Source organism: Lissotriton helveticus, chromosome 3_1 (genome assembly GCF_964261635.1).
Source record: "Lissotriton helveticus chromosome 3_1, aLisHel1.1, whole genome shotgun sequence".
NCBI lineage: Eukaryota > Metazoa > Chordata > Amphibia > Caudata > Salamandridae > Lissotriton > Lissotriton helveticus.
In genome coordinates, this window is record NC_136061.1 from 1467820938 (window position 1) to 1467843906 (window position 22969).

The window sequence follows — 22969 nt, forward strand, 5'->3', positions numbered from 1 at the left end:
GTTTGGACCCAACCATATGCCAATCAGTGTTGATCCTGCTCCAGTGGGAGCATTCTAACCAGAACATCCAAGGTATGTTCTCCCTGAACTGAAAAACAAACAACCCAAGACTGAATTTGAACTTGCTATGTGTTATATCCTATGATTCCTAGTCCTGGCTGCTCAGCCTGCATGATTTTGATGTCGTAGAATGTTGGGTGTGTGTGCATGCTTTGAATGAGTGACTAGTTTGATTGAGTGGGGCTGAGCAGCAGGATGCTGCTCCCGGTGGGGCACCATGTACCAACTTACCTTAACTAATAAATCTGCTTGACTACATCTCTGGCACCTGGTCTACCTATGATGACAGTACATCTTCAGATACAAAAATGGCGACGATGTTAAAAGGAACCACGCGTGAAGAGGCAAGAAATAACAGATGGAACTAAAAGATGATAGCCTGAGTCTGAAAAGAAGCCTGAAAATCAAGCCTGCGCAATGCCTGGGATACCCTACCGGTGTCATTTCCAACAGACAGTCCACAGAGGTATGTGATGGGCGTTGGACATTATGTGGCTTGAGTGACTTGAAACCTGCCTTTCTACTGACTATCTACTTTGTGCTTGGAAGTCGCTGCTAGTGTCTGGGACCTGTTTATGTAGCAAGCGCACCAAAGGTCAGTGACACAGTGTGTTGCAGCGAGTGTGCTCTGATTGCACCAGTGGCGGAGTACAGTGCACGGTAATGCACGATGAAAATGCTGTGATGGCACCAGCGGCTGAGTGTGAACAAAGTTGGTGTTAGTTGTACCGGCTGGAAGCGTGAAGGAGAATTAGTGAAGCGTGAAGAGAGAATTAGCGTTGAAGGCAAGCTTCTCTTTAAAAGTAAACAAAGCCTGCTGGTCTTGAAGGTAAATCACCCTGCTGTGCACATGTGTATCCAAGTGCGAGGGAGGATTAGTGCTGAAAGGAAGCTCTTCGTTAAAAGTAAACAAAGCCTGCTAGTCTTTGAAAATAAAAACAAATCGTTTTATTCATATGGGAAGCTGCTCTAAGATAAATGTGTTTTGGTGTGCGGTGAACTGTGTCCAGTTTCACTAGTTGGCAGCACAACATAGATGAGGATGTTACAGAAAGTTAAAGTGTGAATTTTCGTGCTGAACAAAGTCTGACCTTGTGCACCCAATCCTGCGTGTCATATCTGCTGTGAAGGAAGCCAAGTTCTAGTGAGAAGGAGCGGTATTTGAAGGAATTTATCTACACAAGATCAAAGCGCAACTAAAAACTGTCAAGAGCATTTCAGATTGTGACTTGTATGGATCGGGGGCAGGTTTCCAACGAGATGTGATTGTGGAAACATTGCTGCTTTTAGTGAGTCGGAGACAAGAAGCAGTGTCTTGTGAAATAAGGAATCTTTGTGGAATAAAGAATTGTTTAAATCACCACCTGAGAAAGGCAAATATGTGATGCGTCACTTTTAATTGCAATGGCTGGTCAGATTTCTTCACAACTGGAAGCCGCCAGTCTCTGTGTCTAGTTCAAATCTACGCTTTTAAGAGACTGAACTGCATGTTTCGATGCATCTTAAGGTTGGAGCTGCGCATGTATCAACTTACAAGGAAATGAGAGAGTTTAGGAACAACTGCAAAATGTTGGAAGCAGCGTCACCGGAGAGGTTTGATTCAAGACTTGTTATCGGTGGAGATTTTGTTCTAGCAAGTCCATTTAATGACAACGGTGACTACTTTGTGTTGTTTTAGTTTATTATTTTGATTATTTCTGCTAAACAAGCATGAAGAAATGTTCATGTTTTACCTGCACAGTTAATGCGTGTTGTACTGTGGTAATGTTTTGTAAGACCCTTCAATCAAAATGTAATGTGAATGTACTTCTATATTATTTCAGCAGCTACTGTTATTTACATGCTGAGATTTTCTATAAAATGCCTGTGGGGTATGTACCGTGTTTTGCCCAAGCATGTTTTGTGGGTCATGTACCCTGTGTTGTATTTGTTTGCTTTTCCCTCGCAAGTCAGGGTTGCGTTGGGAGTGTCCCTTGCAGGTCAGGGTTGCGATGGCAATGTCTTTTGCCTCGCACGTCAAGGTTGCATTGGCAGTGTCCCTCGCACATCATGGTTTTGTTGGGAGTGTCCCTCGCATGTCAGGGTTGCGTTGGGAATGTCTTTTGCCTTCCACGTCAAGTTTGCGTTGGCAGTGTCTCTCGCACGTCATGGTTGCTTTGGGGGTGTCCCTTGCACGTCATGGTTGCGTTGGGAGCGTCCCTCACATGTCAGGGTTGTGTTGGGAATGTGCTTTGCTTCGCACATCAAGGTTGCGTTGGCAGTGTCCCACCCACGTCATGGTTGCGTTGGGAGTGTTCCTCACATGTCAGGGTTGTGTTGGAAATGTGCTTTGCCTCGCACGTCAAGGTTGCGTTAGCAATTTCCTTCGCACGTCAAGGTTGCGATGGGAGAGCTGTTTATTTTGCCTCGCACGTCAGGGTTGCGTTGGCAGAGTACTCAGGAGTAGTGCAGTATTGTCAGTGTGCATTATATTTTTGTTTCTCCCTCGCACGTCATTTATTGCGCGTTATTACATCCTTGCTGGAACATGTGCAATTTTTTTTCATGTTCCTTTGCAGAGGGAGATGGGTGTGGTGTGGTGATTGATGGTGTTCTTCAGAGTGTACTGAGTAAGTATGGTGATTGCATTTTCCCTGTGGTGTTCTTCAGAGTGTAATGGGTAAGTGTGGTGATTGCATTTTCCCAGAAACATATGCAATCTGTTGTGATTGCATCCTGTCTGAAAACATGTGCACTCTTTTGAATGTGAATTTACATGTTTCATTACCATGCTATATGAAGAATACAATTATTTATGCTATATGTTCTTAAGTGAACTATAGAGGAATCATATATCTCTTACCATCTTATTTGACCTTATTGACTTCAATATCCGAGAATGCTATTTGATTTTTGTTGTGAACTAAGACATGATTTGTGTGACCTAATTGGATTTCCTTATCAAGGAACGGAATGTGATTATTTTCTTCACTTTCCTTCTTGATGTTTTATTGTTTCTAAAGGAAGGAGATATATTATATCCTATGATTCCTAGTCCTGGCTGCTCAGCCTGCATGAGTTTGATGTCATAGAATGTTGGGTGTGTGTGCATGCTTTGAATGAGTGACCAGTTGGACTGAGCGGGGCTGAGCAGCAAGATGCTGCTCCCGGTGGGGCACCTTGTACCAACTTACCTTAACTAATAAATCTACTTGACTACATCTCTGGCTCCTGGTCTACCTATGATGACAGTACATCTTCAGATACAAAACTATGGGCTCATCAGTTGGACAAAATTATAATACACTCAGTTATATCTAACAAAATGCGTAATACTGGGAAATAAAAGAGAACCTTTGTGATTGCAAGTCATATGTAGAGTCAGCAATGCTGAACTCAAGTCCTTGAGGTAGATCGCTTTCTCTGGGCATAAAGAACACAATCACAGCACAATACCAAATCTGGGTGTGGCCAAGAGCTGTCAGCAACCCTTTTATATAACTCCTTGACCCTGCCCTGCCTTTAAGTGCCTAGTGTATAAATGCTTTCAACCATAAAGGCCAGGTGGAATGCTACATCCCTTCCCACATTAGTAAGTGAACTTGCCCCTTCACTTTAACTCTCTGGTACTAGTCCACTAGTCAACAAACTGTGGGCCTGATTCACAGGGGTAAACTTACACTTTGTGTAAGTTTATGAATTTTTGCAATTCAGAAAGCAATTTCAGAAGTAGCATTTTTATGACTGCCTATCTTTTGATGTGCAGAGTCTCTGCCACAAGTACATAGACTCTGCAGCTGTAAAGATACTGTGCTTAAAATTTCTTTGTGAATTGCAAAAAGTCGTAAATTTACACAGAAGTATAAGTTTACTTTTGTGAATCAGGCTGGTAGTCTCTAGGCGCTTGGCTAGTGGCTGGGTTGGTTCGCAGGTTATATTGTTGTCTTCATGGACATCTGTCCACTGGACCATATCACCCTTTTGAGCCACGCCTCCTTGGGCAGCTCGTGATGTCAGATTGACTCTGGTCGTGAGCCTCTGCTTCCCTAGTTGGTGAAGTTGTGTATGTGCTTTCTCCAGATTCAGTATGCTGCCGAGGTGTGCCATACAGGTCCCAGTCCTCTCTTGGATCTCCCTGCTCTCTTTCCTGCGCAGGGCACTTGACACACAATCATACTGAACCAGGATACATTTCTGATGACCCTCTCTGTTCTTTGTGTTGTAGTCCCCATAGTCTTCTGTATGTCTTGCACACGCCACCTTTGTCTCCCAAATGCAGTTTGGAATTTCCACTCTGGGTGCTTGTCCCGGATGATGACATTGGACACTGCCTGCTCTCAAAAAATGGTGGATACCACGTTCACAAAGGGGAAGGGATCCCTTAGGGACCCCTTGCCATTTGCAAATGGGTTACCGTCAACTTGATATTGGTGGTAACTGCGAATGTTTCGCAACGGCATTCCTGGTTACAAAACATTCATACATGCCAGCGCGACTCATAGATAGGAAGGGACAACCTTGGCGACTCGCTAACCCAATTTGCAATTCGGTATTAACTTACCATGTCCCCTGCTTGGATCACCATCTGCCACTATTCCACAGTGACCCTGGGCTCCCTTCCACCTGCTGCTGCCACTACCGACCACATAGCACATTAGGACCATTATCTTGCTTCCACTGCCATTTCATCTGCAGCAATTTGGCACCACACTCCCCTCACATAAGACTCCCACATCACCAGCTCACAACCTCACCTCACCCAGCACCATACCCAACCCTCAGCCCATCCTAACGTGCATGCTCTTAGGCACCTGCTCACAAAAACAATGCCATCGAAATCTGCGACCTCCTCAACAACAGAACACCTACTTCCTCTTCCTAGCCGAGACATGGATGATCCCCATCTCAGCTCTCAACATCACCATGACTATCCCAGCAGGATACAAAAGTGCATCTCAGGACTGCCTCCAGAATCCTAGCGGAAGTCTCACCATCATCTACAAGGACACACTTAATTGCACAACCACCCCTGACCTGGACACCCCTTTCATGAAACGCTGCACTTCAACCTGCAAACTAACAACACCACCACCATGAAGGGCACCCTAAACTATAGACCACCCGGTCCTTGAGGCGCCCTCTGCAAACTCATCTCAGACTCCAGCGCTTCCCTCACCATCAACTCATCAAAGAATTTCCGTCCTTCTGGCAACTTTGACGTCCATTCTGTAACACACATAGAAGGAGGGAAATGCCTCAGTGGATTGTTTTCGTGCAGGAACCCTTGCACCATTTTGCCAGGGTGGCTGCGTTGGCGCTAGGCAGCACGTTGTCTGCCAGCCCTGGAGAAAGACAGGCATGCACCATATTATGTTAAATACGGAGCATTTCTGCCCTTTCCCTGTCACGCAGTGCAGCCCAGCAAGGTGGGTTACTGCGCTGCATGTCTTTGTAATAAATATGTAGCGAAGGGCGTTAACCTACTACCAGTCGAAACAAAATTATATGTCGAAATGAGCAATCTGAACACATGACCAGCATAATAGGTAATATATATCACTTCAGTAATAAGCGACAGTAGAGCCACCTTTGCCAGTTAACACAGGGACGAATGCCTCACAAGGTTGATAATCTGAGTATTTTTAATAACGGTGTTTGGATTACTATGACTTTTATTTGGGGCTCAATAATTACCATTACTACTATTACTGCTTGTACAACCACTAGTACTACTAAAACTACTACTAGTAGAGTAGTAGTGGTTGTAGTGGTTGTAGTACAACTACTAATATTATTATTAATATTAATATATTAGTAATAATCATTATACCACTACTAATAACAATTATCATTGTATTTAATTATAACACTACTAGTACTAATAGTACTACTACCACTACTAATTAGTATAATAGCTAATAATGATGATAATCATAATAAAAATATCACCATTGCTCTTTCAAGGGGGTGATTATTTGACCCAACCTTATTGACTACATTCTTTACGCTTTCAGCTCCCGCGGTAGTCATGTTTTCCTTCGATGTCGGAAACGGCCTCAGTAATATTTCCGTTCAGTCGCCTACTCCTCTGAACGACAACCAGTGGCATTATGTTAGAGCCGAGAAGAACGTCCAAGAAGCTCTTCTGCAAGTGGACTCTCTCCCAGGAAAGGTCACACAGATGCCATCTGAAGGACATTTTCGCCTACAACTGAACACTCAGTTCTTCGTTGGTAAGAACCACTTGCTTTTTTATTTTTCAAGTTCCATGGCGTAAACGCATCATTTGAAATGCATTTTGTTCGTGCTGATGAGTTTCTAGCTAGACAAGTAAATTAGAAATTGTTGAAGATTCTTTATAAATGGTTTGTGTTCTGTTCTATGGTCTCTTTCATTTCTCTGTTTGACTTGATGATTTTTATGGTTCAGCTTCATTGGCATATGGGATGGGTTTACTGCCGAACGGTGTCACAGGATGCGCGTCAGTAGGGTGAAAGGCAGATAGAAATGGCACCTTGCACAGATTTCGCATGAAATGTTAGAGTGCTACTGAGGTGTACGCATACATCAATCAGAAGCGTCCAATGTGGTGGTCTGAAAGGCCTACTAATGTTGAGCGGCGCTTATTTACAAGCTCCTTGCGCCACCAGTGCATCAAATGTTCCAGCGGGGGAGAGTGTAGACCCATGTCTACAAGGCCAACCAAATCCACTTTGCGTTGCTTTTCATTGCCTTGTAGATATATTGTAAGGCAACGCACCATTGTGCAAGGGTACCTGTGTTGGCGCTAGGCACCATATTGTGCGGCGGGGCAGCCTGAGAGGACTGGAATGCACGGTATCTCATAAATACGGTACATTGTTGCCCTTACGATTTGCTGTTAAGCAGCACAGCAAAAAGACTAGCAGAGCTTCCCCTACGCCAAATCATTGTAAATGAGGCCCTACATTTATGATTAAAAGTTTGTTAATGCATGAAAGCTTTTGTGTCAGATACATCTTTCTTGCATGTCTTGGTCGGTAAAACCCTTATCCTTTCACTGTACTTCCCTCTCACTCAAGGCCTAACCATCCTTCGTAGTTCACTGTGTACACATAGATTAAAGAACTGAAATACGTTTAATTTCTCATGATGTACAGTAGCAGCTTTTTTATTCTGACAGTCATGATAGCAAATCAGGTTTACCCTCCCCTAACTTTTGAAATGTGTTAGCACATTTCTTTGTAATACGAGATGCGATGATTCAACAGTACGCTAACCAGGATTACATGCAAAAGGGTGTAACACCATTAAACTGGCAAATACATGAATACATTCATAAATTAATAAATACAAGGAATCAATATTGATGTTTAGTGATATTTCTGTATACGGTATTCTGACAAGAAACGGTAGAGATTAAGAGGTACAGTGAGAGAACAGAACACTTGGGGACTCCACTTGAGATGCTGGCTCAAAGAAAGTTGAAAGACGCGAAGACCACCCATGGCTGGAAAGCAGTGTAGAGAATCCATTCAAACATGGGGCTGAACTGGCTGCTCTAGCATAGTCTGTCCAACTGGACGCAGTGACCAACAGTGCCAAATGCTGCCAAGAGGTAGAGTAAAATCAGGATATTAACACTGCAAGAGTCAACAGTCAGGGCCTGCAATTCCTCCTTCTCCTGTGCTGCAAGAAGAGGGAAACCAACTTGAGTTTCTGCCAATGCGTTTTGTCAAAAAAGAAAGAGTAGAATTGATTGGAAAAGAGGATTTTTAAGGACCTTAGCCTCAGCTCGAAACATGATATTGGTGAATTGCGTGTTGGAGATAAGGGATGTAGACCAGGTCTTTTTCAAAAGAACTACGGCAAAACTTTTTAGTTGACTGGGAACAACACCAGTAGAAAGGGAGGAGTTAGGAATAAGGGCACTGGAAAAGATCACACGACTTGTGTGGATTTGATGGAAGAAGTAGGTCGGAATAAGTACAAAGTGGATCATGGTATAGGGTCCAATATAACCTTAGTACAGCTTGATTTACATTGTAATAGGGGCTTGTGTTGTTCCAAATTTAAAACAGAAATGAGTGTATTCGAGAACATGGACAAAATATAGCAGGTACCATCTCATGTTGAGAATATAAAACACTCAGTCACATTTATTTTCCCCAATGAGAATAAAGTTTGAAAAACGATTTGGGGGGAAGAGGAGAGAGCAGGTATCAGAGAGCATATGTAAGTTTATTTTTCTGCAGTTTCAAACTTATTTTTCTGCTCATTTATGAAACCCATTTAGGAAGCCAATATAAGCCCAGCCTAATAATGAAGTGTTGAAAATGACCCATTTTGCAGGGTTAACCACAAACTTTTTGCTTCTTCCTCCTATTTATTCCTGACTTGTCTTTGTTGTTTTAGGACTCTGGGCACTTTACCACTGCCAATTAGTGCTAAAGTGCATATGCTATCTGTGTAAATTGTGTTATGGAAGTCCCTAGTAAAGTGCACTGAGAGTGCCAGGGCCGGTAAATAAAATGCTACTATTGGCCTGCAGCACTGATTGTGCCACCCACAGAAGTAGCCCTGTAAAGGTAACTCAGACCTGCCACTGCAGAGTCTGCGTGCAGTTTGTAACTGCCAAGTAGACTTGGCAAATGCACACTCTTGTCAAGCACTTATCTTCCCTTTTCTCACATGCAAGTCACCCCTAGGGTATGCCCAAGGTATCCCTGTGGGCAGGGTGCAGTGTATGTTACAGGTAGGATATGTACTGGTGTGTGTGACATATCCTTGCAGTGTATTACAGTGCATTTCGTTTTTCACTATGTAAAGGGTATCTGTCCCATAGGGTAGTATGGGAGTTTATTTATAATATCTTATAACTATAACTTGCCTTTGGGATGAGGTAGGAAAATAATGCTTAGTATGCCTGAACTCAGAATGTAAAGATGCATCTTTTAGTAAAGATGATTTTTATGTTGTCTGTTTGAAAATGCCACTTTTAGAGAGTAGGTAATCTTGCTTAGCCATTCTATGTGCCTCTGCTGGTTTGTGTATTGACTGTCTGGCTTTGGAGTGACAGGGGCTGTGGAGGTGCATTCTCTCAAATGGCCACGGGGTTGACATGTGTCCTGCCTTTCCTAAATTAGTCAGGGCTGGTCTGAAGACCTGGGCTGCATTCAGAGTAGTGGTAGGAGCTTTCCCTTGAACCTGAATAGGCCCTGTCTGCCTTGGACACCTCCTGCAGGAAGCTGGGCCAGAAAGGACTAAACTGGTTTTGGCTGAGCACAGACACTCTCTGCCTCCAGAGGACAAAGTATTTTGGTGTGTACATATTGGGGCCCAGACCCCAGTATTTTAGATTACTTCTGAACTAAGGAACCTGTAAAGAAGAAGAGCTGGAAAAGCAGTCAAGAGGAACTGCCACATTGCTGCTTGCTCTGCGTGCTCTGCTGGCCTGCTGCTTGCTGCTTCTCTCTTGGGCAGGGACATGACTGGGTTGTGCTTTCATCATCCTTCTGTTAGAGTTTTCTGCAAGGGCTTGAAGTAGAGCCTGGCTTCTGTTTGAAGTCTCAGGGAGAGAAAAGACTTCAGAGAACTCTTTTGTAACCAAGAAGACTGCCACAAAAAAGAGCTGGAGAAGCTGTGAGGAGGGACTACCACTATGCTGTGTGCTTTGATGTGTTGGCCTGCAGTGGCTGCTTCTGTCTTGGGCAGTGAAAGGACTGGTCTTAACTTTCTGCAACTTCCTTTATGTGAGTTTCTCCAAGGGCTTGTGGTAAAGCTTCCCCCTGTTCAAGAAGTCTCAGGGACAGCAAAGCATTCTAGTTCATCTGTTACCAGCACTAGGGAGTGTGTGTTTTGTGATCCAGCAGAAGACAAAGCCACCCGAAGCCCTCAAAGCTGCCGCTGCCAGCGCTGTGTCTTGAAGGCACCGCCGAGGGCATCACTGCACTTTGCACCGCAACCCTGGTCTCACCGACACTGCTGAACGACTGCCACTGAGCCACACGCTAGACCGCTGCATTTTGCACCGCAGCTCCGATGCCTGTCAACACAGACGCTTCCGACTTCAACTGCGAGGAGTTCGATCTGCAACGTGTGTGACTTTAAGGGTCCGACGACTCATGTGCTGACCTCCGGAACCGACGCCTGCCGACACTGGCCCTTCAGTGCTCATTGAGAGGCCGCCGACGCCTTACATTTCTAAAGGTACTGTTTTGCAGGTCTTCCCGACACCGTAGGTGGCCGCGACGGTGCGGTCAGCCAGAAATGTTTGGATTTGTTGTTCACAACACCGTGATAGCCCCAGACAGACCTATCAACTTCAAGGAACTGTATTTCAAGTCAATTTTTTATTATTGTAGATTTCTGAGAACTGTATGTATGTTTTATCATTTTTGGTCTTGTTTTGGATATATAAAAACATTGGATATTTTTCTAAACTGGCGTTATGTCCTTTTGTAGTGTCTTCACTGTATTACTGTTGGTTATGTGCAAATGCTTTACACACTGCCCCTGTGAGAAGCCTGACTACTCGTGCCAAGCTACCAAGGAAGTGAGCTGGGGTTATTTAGGAGTGCAACTTTAAGGAACTGTATTTCAAGTCAATTTTTTATTATTGTAGATTTCTGAGAACTGTATGTATGTTTTATCATTTTTGGTCTTGTTTTGGATATATAAAAACAATGGATATTTTTCTAAACTGGCGTTGTGTCCTTTTGTAGTGTCTTCACTGTATTACTGTTGGTTATGTGCAAATGCTTAACACACTGCCCCTGTGAGAAGCCTGACTACTCGTGCCAAGCTACCAAGGAAGTGAGCAGGGGTTATTTAGGAGTGCAACTCTCTTATCCTGACTGTAGGGAATGGTCCGTACTTGGACAAAGGTAAAAACAATTTCCAACTAGAGACCCCCCCCATTTCTAAGGCTTTTGGTAATTCGTTTTGCCTGCATTCTAAGCTCAGTGTAAGCATGCAGCAGAGCTTGAAACCGCTAAATGTCAGTTAATTTGTGTCTTTTTGTGAGTGTTGAGAATGAGGGGTGGCTGTTGCTGTATATGAAGCCCATATGCTGCTGAGTGTTTGCTGTGATTATTTGACCATGGCCCTGTGAGAGTTGATTTCATTTATGCATATTAAACTGCACTAGAAACGGATCTTATGTTAACATAAGCTGTGTTTACACAGCTCTCCATTTTGAATCTTTGTTGAAATACACCATTTGATTGCTCATAATGTTGTTTCTTATTCTAAATAAAGAGTTTAAGGTTTTCACTAAAATATGAAGCTTTCTACTATATTGTTCCAAATCAAGGACATCCTAATATTCCCAGGCTACTATTTACAATGTATCAATTGACATGTCTGACTATACCTGTGAGAACTGTTACAACTCATGCAATACTATTATGAGAGAATCCTAAAATGTATTCTGCTGTAAAATGCTTCTTTTTGCTTGTTCCTCATTGGTGCAGATCCTGAGTACTATGTATTTGTGCGTTAATGCATGAAACTTATTTTCAAAAGTCCAATGAAAGGACCAGCTTTTCTGCACTCCATAGATGCCTGCCCCTACTTACCGTTAGAAGGCGAACCTACGCTGTTTCTCATTGAACTTTACAGAGTTCTCTGTACTTATGAATTGTATGCTTTTTGCTGCTAAGACATATTGATGGCTTTTAGACCTGGCATCATTGGTGTAGTTTCCCAAGACTTTGTTGATTGCTGACCTCCTGTTTTGCTGACTTCTAGTTTGTGAGCTTTAGGACTTTGGGCACCTTACTTTTGGTGACTAGTGCTAAAGTGCAGGTGCTCATTCCCTAAAAACAAGGTTACATTGGCTTATCCAAAATTGGCATATTTAATTTACTTACAAGTCCCTCATTTAGTATATGTGCCCAGGGCCTGTAAGTTAAATATTTCAAGTGGGCCATCAGCACTGATTGTGCCGCCACTTCAGTAGCCCTTTAACCATCGCTCAGGCTTGCTAGCACAGAGCCTGGGTGTTCAGTTTTATCTTGTCTATAGGTTAACATTGGGATTGCCTTATTGAATCTTACAGGTTCAATTCCCAATTGGGAAGAAATAGAAATTTCAAGTTTGATGTCCCTGTACTCACAATTTAAAATCTCAATTCATGGTGATTTCGGATTTTAAATAGTAGGGCTAAAAATGCCACTTGTAGAAAGTTGGCATTTTCTTACTCAAACCATTCTATGCCTCTACCTGTCTCTGAATACACGTTTGGTGTGGGTGACACCGGACTTTGTGCATTCCCTCTAGACACTCACACAAAAAGGGAGATGAGTTGTGACATTGACATCCTGATGGCCCATAACCAGGTGATGGGCCTTCCTGAGTTAGGTGGAATGGAGGAGCTGATACTTGCACCTGAATAGGGCTGTGCCTCTCCCCACACAGAGAGCTGCATATCCCCCTGTAGTGAGTTTGGAGCAATGCAGAAAGGGCAGGGACCTTGTGGACTTCAAAGGCATCTCTTTGAAGTCTCCCCCACCTCAAAGGCACACCTATGTAAAAGTACTGGTCCCCTGACACCATCAACTCACTACACTCTGGACCTGAGTACCCTCAGCCAGGAAGAAGGCTTGTTGTGCTGCTGAAAGGACTGACACTCTGCTGGAATCTGCTGGATTTGCTAGAATTTTACACTGCTGTGTCTGCCCTGCTGCCTGCTGCAAGGAGTGGACCTGCATCTCTACATCCCCAGAACTAAGTGACTCTAAGAGCTTGCTGGCTTGCCTCCTATTCTAAAGTCTCAGGGATATCAAAGACTTTATTCAACCCGGATACAGCCTCTGGACTCTTCCAACTGTGAGCCCTGCTCTGCCTAGTGGTGCCTATTCAGTCCTGGGCCCTTTCTGGAAAAATCCATGCATTGCCTGCTTTTCCCCATTCGGAACTGATGCATTTGCCTTTGGCGCTAACGTATCGACGCTTCGAGGACTCAACAGCGTGTCTCGATGAAGCATTGTTTTTATCACCCGGAGCTTGCCGGAAATGCGGGATCCAATTGCGCAACTCAGAACTGATGCATTGCCTACAATCCTTTGGATCACTGAAGACGCATTGGCTCCTCTGCCCCTCATAGCTGCTCTTCAACATTGACGCTTGTTCTCCGTGAAGGCACAGTTTAGTAGGGCCTGCGTGGCTTTTGCATCAGACCCGTGCTCCATCGAGGTCAGCTTGACTTTTCAGATTTGACCCGGTCCAGCTGGACCAGACAGCCCCATTTGGTGCCTTATAACTCTAAGTACTAGTTTTCCAGATGTTCTTTAAAATCTCATAACTCTGGTTCTACTTATTGGATTGTTGTCATTTTGGTTGTGTTTTGTTAATCAAATCAAGCTTATTTAAGAGTAGTCTTTTCACTGTTTCACTGTATTAAGTGTTGCACAAATACTTTACACATTGCCTTTTAAGTTTTAAAAAAAATATTTTTTATTGTCATTTCGAAGGACATCCTGTAAAACAATATCGAAAGATTACAATATGTGAAACAATACTGTTGAGATCCTTAACACAGATCAACTGAATGAACGTTAATCTGCACAGTGCATATAAATCACTCCTTGCTTTCAGTTTACATATATACAAACACCTTGACAAGTATTACAATTATTCATTAAGGAAGATACCTGCAAAACAATTCAAACATAGTCGAAATGAGAGACATTGTGGGGTAAGTAATGATTTTAGTGCAATGTGTCAGCTGGGATATGAGAAAGGGGTGGAGTTCAGTCATTTAGAGTGATGTATCATTCTTGCTAGTATCACCCTCCGAGGGGGGTGCAGTTTGTGGCACAGCTAAGATAGGGCCTAAAATGTTATCCTGTTCAAGGTGTGGCTCGGCCTAGCCAGGACCTCACTACCTCCAGATACCTCTGCCAGTCAGGGTGGGATAGGGGTGGTCGGCCTGCGTCTGCAATTTGTGGTACTCTTTGCTGCGCTATGATGCTGTTGCTCAGGTCAGAAAGCCATAATTTAGTGCGTGGGAGCAGCATAGATTTCTATCTCATTGCAGTCCCACGTTTAGCCAGGACCAAAGCCAGATTGAGGACTTTGTGAACAGCCTTGCGCACTGCCAACCTGGAAGTTATCCACAAGAGGTAATGGAGGCTATCAATTTGCAGTGGGGTACTTACAGCCACAGAAATTACCTCTGTCACTGTGGTCCAGTAAGAGGTCAAGTGAGGGCACGACCATACTATATGGGTTAAGTAGGTTGCGTTGGCCTTACAACAGGGCCATGAGTCCGAGGCCCCATGATAAATACACGCCAGTCTATGAGGAGTGAGTTATGCATGGCAAAGATAATTAAATTGGGTGTATTTGAGTCTGGCATTCATAGATATGCATTTTAGGATCCCTAAGCATTGGGTCCATTGTTTGTCGGTGAGTTGAGTGGATAATGCCTTATCCTAGTAGGCATGAAGGTCTGGGAGGGACATTCCCCCATCCGCCCGTAGGGAGTTATACAGTAGTATAATAGCAGAGCAAGGAGGCCCATGCAAGAGCATGCTCTGTAGGAATCTGAAGGTGTCTGGTTCGTCATGTGTTCTATGCTATACTTTGTATAGATGGTAAATAAGTGAATTATAAAGGAGGGAGGACCCAGGTGGAATGCCATAGTCACCCACCAGGTTCTTAAATGTATAAAGGATTTTATCAGAGAAAAGGTTGCCCTAAGTTGTCAGTCTGGAATTGATTCATACTCTGGCCTCTGGCCTGGAGACTAGGTCTGTGCAATTTGGCATCGCCCATAATGATATTTCAGAGGAATGGTTTCCTAGTATGCACGTATTTGTGCCAGCATATGCGGGCTGTTTTCATAAGTATATTCTCTGAACTTTTAGGGATCAGTCTCTGGGACCTCATCAACCAGCCCAGCAATGTGGAGGGGAGCGTCCTGCCCGACCAGCAGCCCTGTTCCATCTTGTCCTGACCAGTGAGCCAATGAGAAGGCCATTGTGGTTGATCGGCCGCAAAGTATTGTTTGTAATGCGAGGCACTTAGGATACCCTCCGCTAGTGGGGCATACAGTTTAGCAACAATACATGCTTCCTGCCATTACCCCATATTAATGTGTTCAGTAGTGCTCTCAGGTCTTGAAAACAAAACATTTATGGGGTACTAGAATAATGAGGTACCCAAAGAACTATAGCAACTTAGGCAACACCAGCATTTTTTAGATAGCTTTGTGGCCCATAGGGGTAAAGCGGTAGTGAGTCACAGGCCCAAGGGAGTGAGGTGATTGGTGGATCTCGCCAGTGATAAGGACATTATGGGGAAGAGCAGTGATTTATCCCAGTTTACCTTCAACCCGGAAACCGTTCTAAACTGGCTCAGTAGTGCCATAATGTTTAGGAGTACCACAGCATCTTCTCGTAGATACACCAAGGTATCATCAGCGTACATGGAAATTATATGCCATTGATTATCTGCATGTATCCCCATTCTACTTCACTGCCAGAGCGCACAGACCAGTGGCTCCATTGTGAGCACAAAACTAATCGTAGAGTGGGCAACCCTGTTGGGCCCCGACCTATATTGAAGGAGTCAGAGAATGTATTGCCTGTTTTTACACAGACCAAAGGTGAATTTTATAGGAGCGAGATCCATTTAAGGACTGAGGTCCCACTCCAAATTTACCGAGCACCGCCATTGGATAATTCCATCCCAGGGTATCAAAAGATTTCTCTATGTCTAGTGATGCGACCAAGGGTGCTTGCCGATTCTCGATCCCAGTTCATTAACATAAAGAGTTGACGCAGTTTAAAAAAGTTATTCCTACCATGGATAAACCCATTTTGGTCGGGGTTCACTATGTGATATACTATGGGAATCAATAGGTTGGCTGTTACCTTTCCAAAAATCTTGTAGTCCAAGTTCAATAGGGAAAGGGTCGATACGATCTCAGGAGTAGTGGACCCCTATTGGACTTGGGCAGAACCGCAAAAACTGACCTGCCTGAGAGTGGGTAATATTCACATTGTGTAAGCTTTGAGTAGGTTTTAAGCAGCTGTGGGACAAACTGTGACTTATACGTAGAGTAAAACTCCAACAGCCAGCCATCTGATCCAGGGGTTTTACTGCTGGTTATTTGTTTGAGTGCCTTGCGTATTTAAGTGTCTGTAATTGTCTCTTCCAATTCTGCATATTGCATGACCGATATGCAGTGGGAGGCACTCCATCTAGGAGGATCTGTAAGGATGCCAAATATTCCCCTTGTAGGGCCTTATACTGAGTGGCATAATAAGTTTAAAAAAGCTGCGCTGTCAACCTGTGAATTAAGAATACACCCAGTTCCATCCCTAATGGCTGTGACCAGTTTCCTGGGAGAGTCGCAAGGAAGGAGCCATGCCAGTAGTCTTTCCGCTTCGTCACCCTCTGCATGTTTCCTGGCCAGACCCTCCTTATAGTCCAGGGCCCCTAACTCCTGCAGTGTGTTTCTATGTGTTAATCTGGATCATGAGTGGGGGCCACAACTGATCGGTCTGTGGGAGATAATAGTTTGTATTGTCTTATGTCTGCTTCTAGGGTACTAAGTTCCATATGAAGGTTAAATTTAGTTCCATATACTGCTTTAATCATGTAGCCGCGAAGGACAGCCTTGAATGTGTCCCACTCAATCACTGGTTCCATGGCTGAGTCCTTGGTATCTTGGAAGTAGGAAGTGATATTTACTGAGAGCGTGGCACAGAGGGAATTATCGTGAACCACCTCTAAAGGAAGGCACCATGTAGGTAGTCTTGCATCTGTAATGGGTAGTGGTCTGAAATAGTGCACTCAAGACATTCAGCTTGTGTTACTCTAATGGGGGCATCATTAGAGCACTAGATGAGATCGATTCTAGTACGTAAGTCAAGTAAGCCTGAGTAATGTGAGTACTCCCTAGATTTAGGATGCATTCTCTGCCAGGCATCCTTCACCTGAGTGTTGGCAGCCCATCTTTGGAAATGCTATGTGAGGGTAAACGCTTGTGCCCTGATCAGGGGGGGCGAGATCAGTTATAAAGTAGATCTGGGGTGCAACTGAAGTCCCCGACCCAGTAACTAGGTGCTAACATATTTTGCAGCAGCACTGGTGACAGGCTGTGCAGAAAGGAAGACTGATTAGTGTTGGGTGCATATAGTGATATAAAGGAGAGTGGGAGACCATCTAATAAACCCTCCAATACTACATACCATATGTCTAATCCAACTTAAGTGTGTAATAATTCTAGGGGTACTCACAGTACCACCCAGATCAGGACCCCCCGGGCATACCTGGAGTATGTAGTCCCAACAAGTGTGCCCCTCCAAAGCTTGTTCATAGCCTCCAAGTCAGCAACAACCAAGTGCATCTCTTGGAGGAATGCTATCTGAACCTTGCATCTGCAAAGGTCTGGGTAGACATGACATCGCTTAGGGTAACCTGGTAATCCTCTCACATTCTACGCCATTAATAATAGCGAAGGTGTGTTAGCTGCCATGACAGTACCCATTATTATGGTAAGATGGAATCCACTCTGACATCCCTGCATCATCCCGCACTCCTCCTCCTGGCACCCTTAACGCACACAACATGTCATATTGTTCATTGAAAGAAAACTAAGAACCAAGCAGAAAACAATTTGTTGCGAATATAAAGAATCCCCATATCCTATTGTCAAGCCAGTTTACCAACAGGTGACCAGCCACGGGAACTTTCATATAACTTATATAGTAAAAGAATAGCAGTCTATATCAGCGGTGTTTGATCATTTGGGGGTGGTCAATAGTGGATAGCAGGTAGCCTATATACAGGCATTCATATCTCTTATCCACCACAACTTCAGTTATACCATATGTTCTAGCATAGATCACCACAGATGCAATGTCTAACAAACTACAGTTCTACCAAACCTGGGTGCTGGGGTCTACATCATGTCCTCGCCATCTGCTGAATAAAATGTTTTTAGTCTCCAAGACATTCTGCAACCTGTAAATCACTCATTGTGAGAGATTCACTGTAGCGGGTTTCTGCCTCTGAATTCAAGGGGGAGGAGGCCACCATGTGCCACCCCACATCTACCACTGCCTGAGCACGTTCTTTGACAGCCTGTTTCATAGTAGGGCTGTGTGGGCAGGGCCTAAAATGGATTTTTCCTGCCTTTGTGGTTTCCATTCGGGTGGGGGAGATCCTTTCAAACCCCAGAGGGAGGGGGTTGTAATACCTCTGTGTTTCATGCATTCTCCAGTATCGTGCAAATGGAGGTGGTTCACTTGTGTGCAATCAGAAGCGTGGCAAGGAACTGCAGAGCATGTTTGATGCCATTGACTTGTAAGCACTTGTTGACTGAAAGAAAGGATGAGCAGCAGAGTTTGACTTCCAGTGTGTAATCTTAGGTAGATATGCAATTGCATGTATTCCACAGACCAGGGCGCCCTGGTCCACATCACCTGAAGGATGTGGTCCCTGTCTCTGTTATTGAGAAGACGAGCAACCACTGGTTGTGGAGGGGCATCCTCAATGTGGGTCTCCAGTGCACTCCACGAGCCAGCTTGACAGAGAAAAAATTAGATTGTCTACCCTCCAGAATTGTTTTCACAAATCAGACAGTAAGGTATAGGTCCAAATTCGGGCCTTCGACCTTTTCTGGAAGACCCACTATCCTTACATTGTTCCATCTCGATCTGCCTTCCTGCTCACTCTGCCCCATAGATAAACTATTTCTTCCTGCAAGGCTTGGAGATGTTTGTCTGAGTCAGCCACAATTGGTCTCTAGGTAGCCAGTGATGATTCAGCAAACCCAACTCTGTCTTTCAATTTCTTGTGATCTTCATGTAGAAGGCATACATCAACGCATAAGGTGTCTAGTTTTGGCTCCAGGGTGGACTTAATATCCAATACTGCCACCAGCAACTCGTCAAGTCGGTGAGAATGGACAAATAGTGTGGCTGCCAGAGATGGCCCTGTGGTCAAGGTATATATTCACAATCTCTGTACCACCCTGGGTGCCAGTGACCATTTCCGGGTCTTATCGGTTTTTGGGTGCGCCATTTTGGTGTTGGCGCATGAGTAAAGATTTGTTTCACCACAGTATACCGGAATGAGTTGATTATAGCAAGTTCTCAATTTTGTCCAGAACTGAGTGATAATATCATCAGGAGCAGCTACAGTTAGCAAACATACAGTGGTCGAAGTGAGTCCACAGCTGAGACATTGCATTAGTGGGGTGCATGTGGAGGAGTATTATGGAAGATATAAGTGACTCAATGAGAATCCACTGCAAGGTACTTAGAGCTGGAACTCACAGGGCACTCAAATCACCAACAGTGATACACTAAATGTTCAAGAGGAGGATGTGCATGCCACTGAGTACTTACAGTGTGTGGGTTACAGGCAGAGAATCTATTGGTTCTAGCCCCAAGCAACTTGTTTCTTCTTAATTAGAACAACGCCCAATTGTTTCTGACTTGCAACTGTTACAACATGCCACTGGGTACTTACAGTGTGTGGGTTACAGGCAGAGAATCTATTGCTTCTAGCCCCAAGCAACTTGTTTCTTCTTCTTCGCCCAATTGTTTCTGACTTGCATCTGTTACAACAATAGTTTCATCTCCTGGAATAAACGCCTTTAAACATAGTGCATTTTTTTAATTGTCCTTCACCTCTTCAAATTCCTTCTTGCACTGCTCATTCCATACATACTCCATATTCTTCCCTAAAAGAGTTCTCAAACACACAGTTTTCTTTGCATAATTTGGGACAAACTTGTTATAATATTTCATCATCCCTAAAAAACAGATTAACTCTTCTCTAGTGCTTGGCACCTCAACATTCATAATAGTTTCAACAAACTCTTTCTTTGGCAAAATTTTAGAACCTGTGATGAGATGAACTAAGTAGTCTACCTCATTCATACCAAACTTGCATTTCCTTTCCTTTAAAGTCAAACCTGACTTCAGTAACCTTTCTAACACCATGCATACCCTTGCATCATCTTCTGGTTTATGTTTTCCAAATATAAGAAAGTGATCTTGATATTATCTGACTCCATCAAGACATTTCAACACTTCTGAAACTATAATTTGGAACACTGAAGCTGAGGAAACAAGACCAAAAGGCAATCTTTTAAAACTAAATGCACCCATCGGTATTATAAACTCCATTAGGTCTTGTGAAACCTGATCGAACTCGATCTGATGACAAGCCAAAGTCATATCGAGTGTGGTAAAAACATTCGCCCCACTCAAGGTTACCATCAACTCTTGAATATTCGATGTAGGAAAGTTGTTGAATACGTGACTGAGCGCCCTCTAATCAACACAAAGACAAATGTTTCCATTCTGTTTTTAGCTACTACAATAGGAGCCAACCATTTTGTAGCTTCAACTGATTATATCACACCCAGATAAACCAATGTTTTCAACTCATCCCTCAGACTCCCTACCATGCTTAAAGGGATTTGGCTCAGTTTAGCTACAACAGTGACTGCATCCTTTTTGATTTGTATATGATATTTGTAACCTTTGCGGTAAATAAGTTTGCCCTGAAACAATTGTGGACATTCTTCCACAAATTCTGAGGTGAGCTGTTGGATATCTTGAACAATCACTTGAGTTATTGCAGTGGGATCTAATGTGACACCCAATCATTTATTATGAGAAATTATCACCTCTAAGTGATCCAATAACATTCCCTTCACAAGTATGCCTCTTAAACTCCATGTTATATGTGAAACATCCTATAATTCCTAGGCCCCCCATTACCACTTGGTCTGATATCCATCTCATCTAATTGTACATGACCAAAATATTCATCAAATACTTTATTTTTAGCAGTTGTCAAAGGAGACAAGGAATCAAACTTCGTCAACAACTCAACATTTTTGACTATAGCTGAAGGATGATCTTGTTTAGTGTTCTCATTTATGTCATTACAATTTACAGTTATGTCCACTTGAAATACATTATATTGGACTTCATGAACCAATCTCCTTTTTGTCATTCTACTTTTCTTTGCATCTAAAACATTTCCCAAAGTGTCCTCTTTTCCCACATATATGACATGTGACTCATATGGCGGGACAGTCAATATCATTTGCTTTATGGGCTTGTTTACTACATCTAAAACTTTCACCTTTGAACTTAAATTTGTCAAACCTTTTGTCATTACTGTTGTCTTTCATCTCAAATACAGAGCTTTCTAACTCCTTCCTTGTTTTGTACGACTCAAATCTTTTACACATTTTATCATGTACTCAACTCGATTAGCAATGAGTATGACTTCTTCGAAAGGTGGCTCATCTTTTAGCTACAACTCTTCTCTAGTCTTATAACTGCTACATTTTAAAACCAAGTGATCCTGAATCCTTTTATCTGTTGCACCTCCAAATCTACAAGTGGCAGCCAGCTTTCTCCGACTATTCACATACTCTTATATCGTTACTGTGCTGCCTTGTTTCCTCGTGCCAAAATGGCACCTTTCGATTATTGTGCTGACCCGGGGTAGATAATGTTGATCTAATTTCTCTAAACATATTTTGTAACCACACACTCTGGCATAATTTATAAAAAAAAATCTTCCACTTGTTCCACTTGATTAGTGGATTAAATGAACTGCGAAGAAAAATTGTGATTGAGTAACATTCTGCTTATTCCCTTTGAGCTGTACAACCAATATTATTGTCAAAGTTAATCTTCTACCTAAGTGACTTCCTTTTCTCAAGAGATCTTATCAAGTGCACCCAAATCTGCTTCACACTAAACACATATGCCCATCACTTAATATATTTAGCTTTAAACACTGTTTATATTTTCAAATTCTGTACTGTACTTTGACGTTTTAAACAGTTTTTTTATTTAACCTAAGAGAATTAAAAAAAATCAACAACTGGTGTGTCTGTCACTGTTAATTCAGATTTTCTTGGGACAGGCTCCCTAAAACAATAGACACTGGTGTGTCTGTCAACTTTATGCAAGCACTCGGCCTGATGCAATAGTTTATTCTTGACACTTTGCTTGTCACTCTGTAAGCACCGATGTTCATTTGTTTTTAATGGCAATACTTTTGGTGTGCTTGTCAAACACTTCCTTCTCTCAACACGGCCACCGTATAAAGTATGTATTTTTTTTCTCTCACGTTAGCCATCTATTTGGCTAAAACAGTTATTACAAACACTTTTCCTCCTTAAGATGGCTGCTGGAGCACCGTGGAGACGTCACTCGTACAGTCCTTGTGCATGCTGTACGGTGTGTGCTGTTTGATGCATACTTTATTGGCCTCTTAAAACATGGCTGCGCCTCCCTCATTTTTCATTTGCAGCGCACTCGTTTTTCTGACTTTAAGGACTGTTCCCATTGGGCGCAGGATCAAGACTGATTTGCATATGGCTAGGTTTAAACGGAATGGCATGGTGAGCAAATAAACGATGGTTTTAGGCCCAGATCTCTGTACTGGGGTGAATGTATGACATTGCTCTGCATTCTGTCCATTAATAGTTCTTTTTGCATTTGTCACCCCGAGTGGGACGGGTATGCTCAGACGTGAGTCCCGTGCTCTCCATGCCACTGGAATCAAGCTATCCTGGCTAAAGAGGGGTAAAACCCCAAAACCGGTCCTAGGATGCTTGTTTCCAGTCCAGGGAGGACCTGGCCTGGCAGTTCGGGCTGGACTGTTCCCATTGGGCGCAGGGTCAAGACTGATTTGCATATGGCTGGGTCCAAACTGGAATGGCACGATGAGCAAAGAAACGATGGATTTAGGCCCAGATCTCTGTACTGGGGTGAATGTATGATATTGCTATGCATTCTGTCCATCAATAGTTCTTTTTGCATTTAAGGTGCTCACAAGCACCTGCGCTCCACTTACTTCCTAGAGTTTACCCTGGCTCACGCAGATTCCCTGGGCTCTTTCCTGCCTTCAGTAACACAGCTTCAGTGTGCCTCTTCAAATTGCCACCCCTTCC

At 43.4% G+C, this 22969-nt stretch overlaps 1 protein-coding gene across 1 annotated transcript in view; it reads left to right on the plus strand.

Annotated features, from left to right (window-relative positions):
- Positions 1-22969, plus strand: part of LOC144824267 (contactin-associated protein-like 5) — a 1441011-nt gene that overhangs the window by 1321740 nt on the left and 96302 nt on the right. Inside the window, exon 18 of the mRNA XM_078683402.1 lies at positions 6054-6272. Within this exon, the coding sequence (XP_078539528.1) occupies positions 6054-6272 (219 nt within the window). The remainder of the gene's footprint in view (positions 1-6053; positions 6273-22969) is intronic.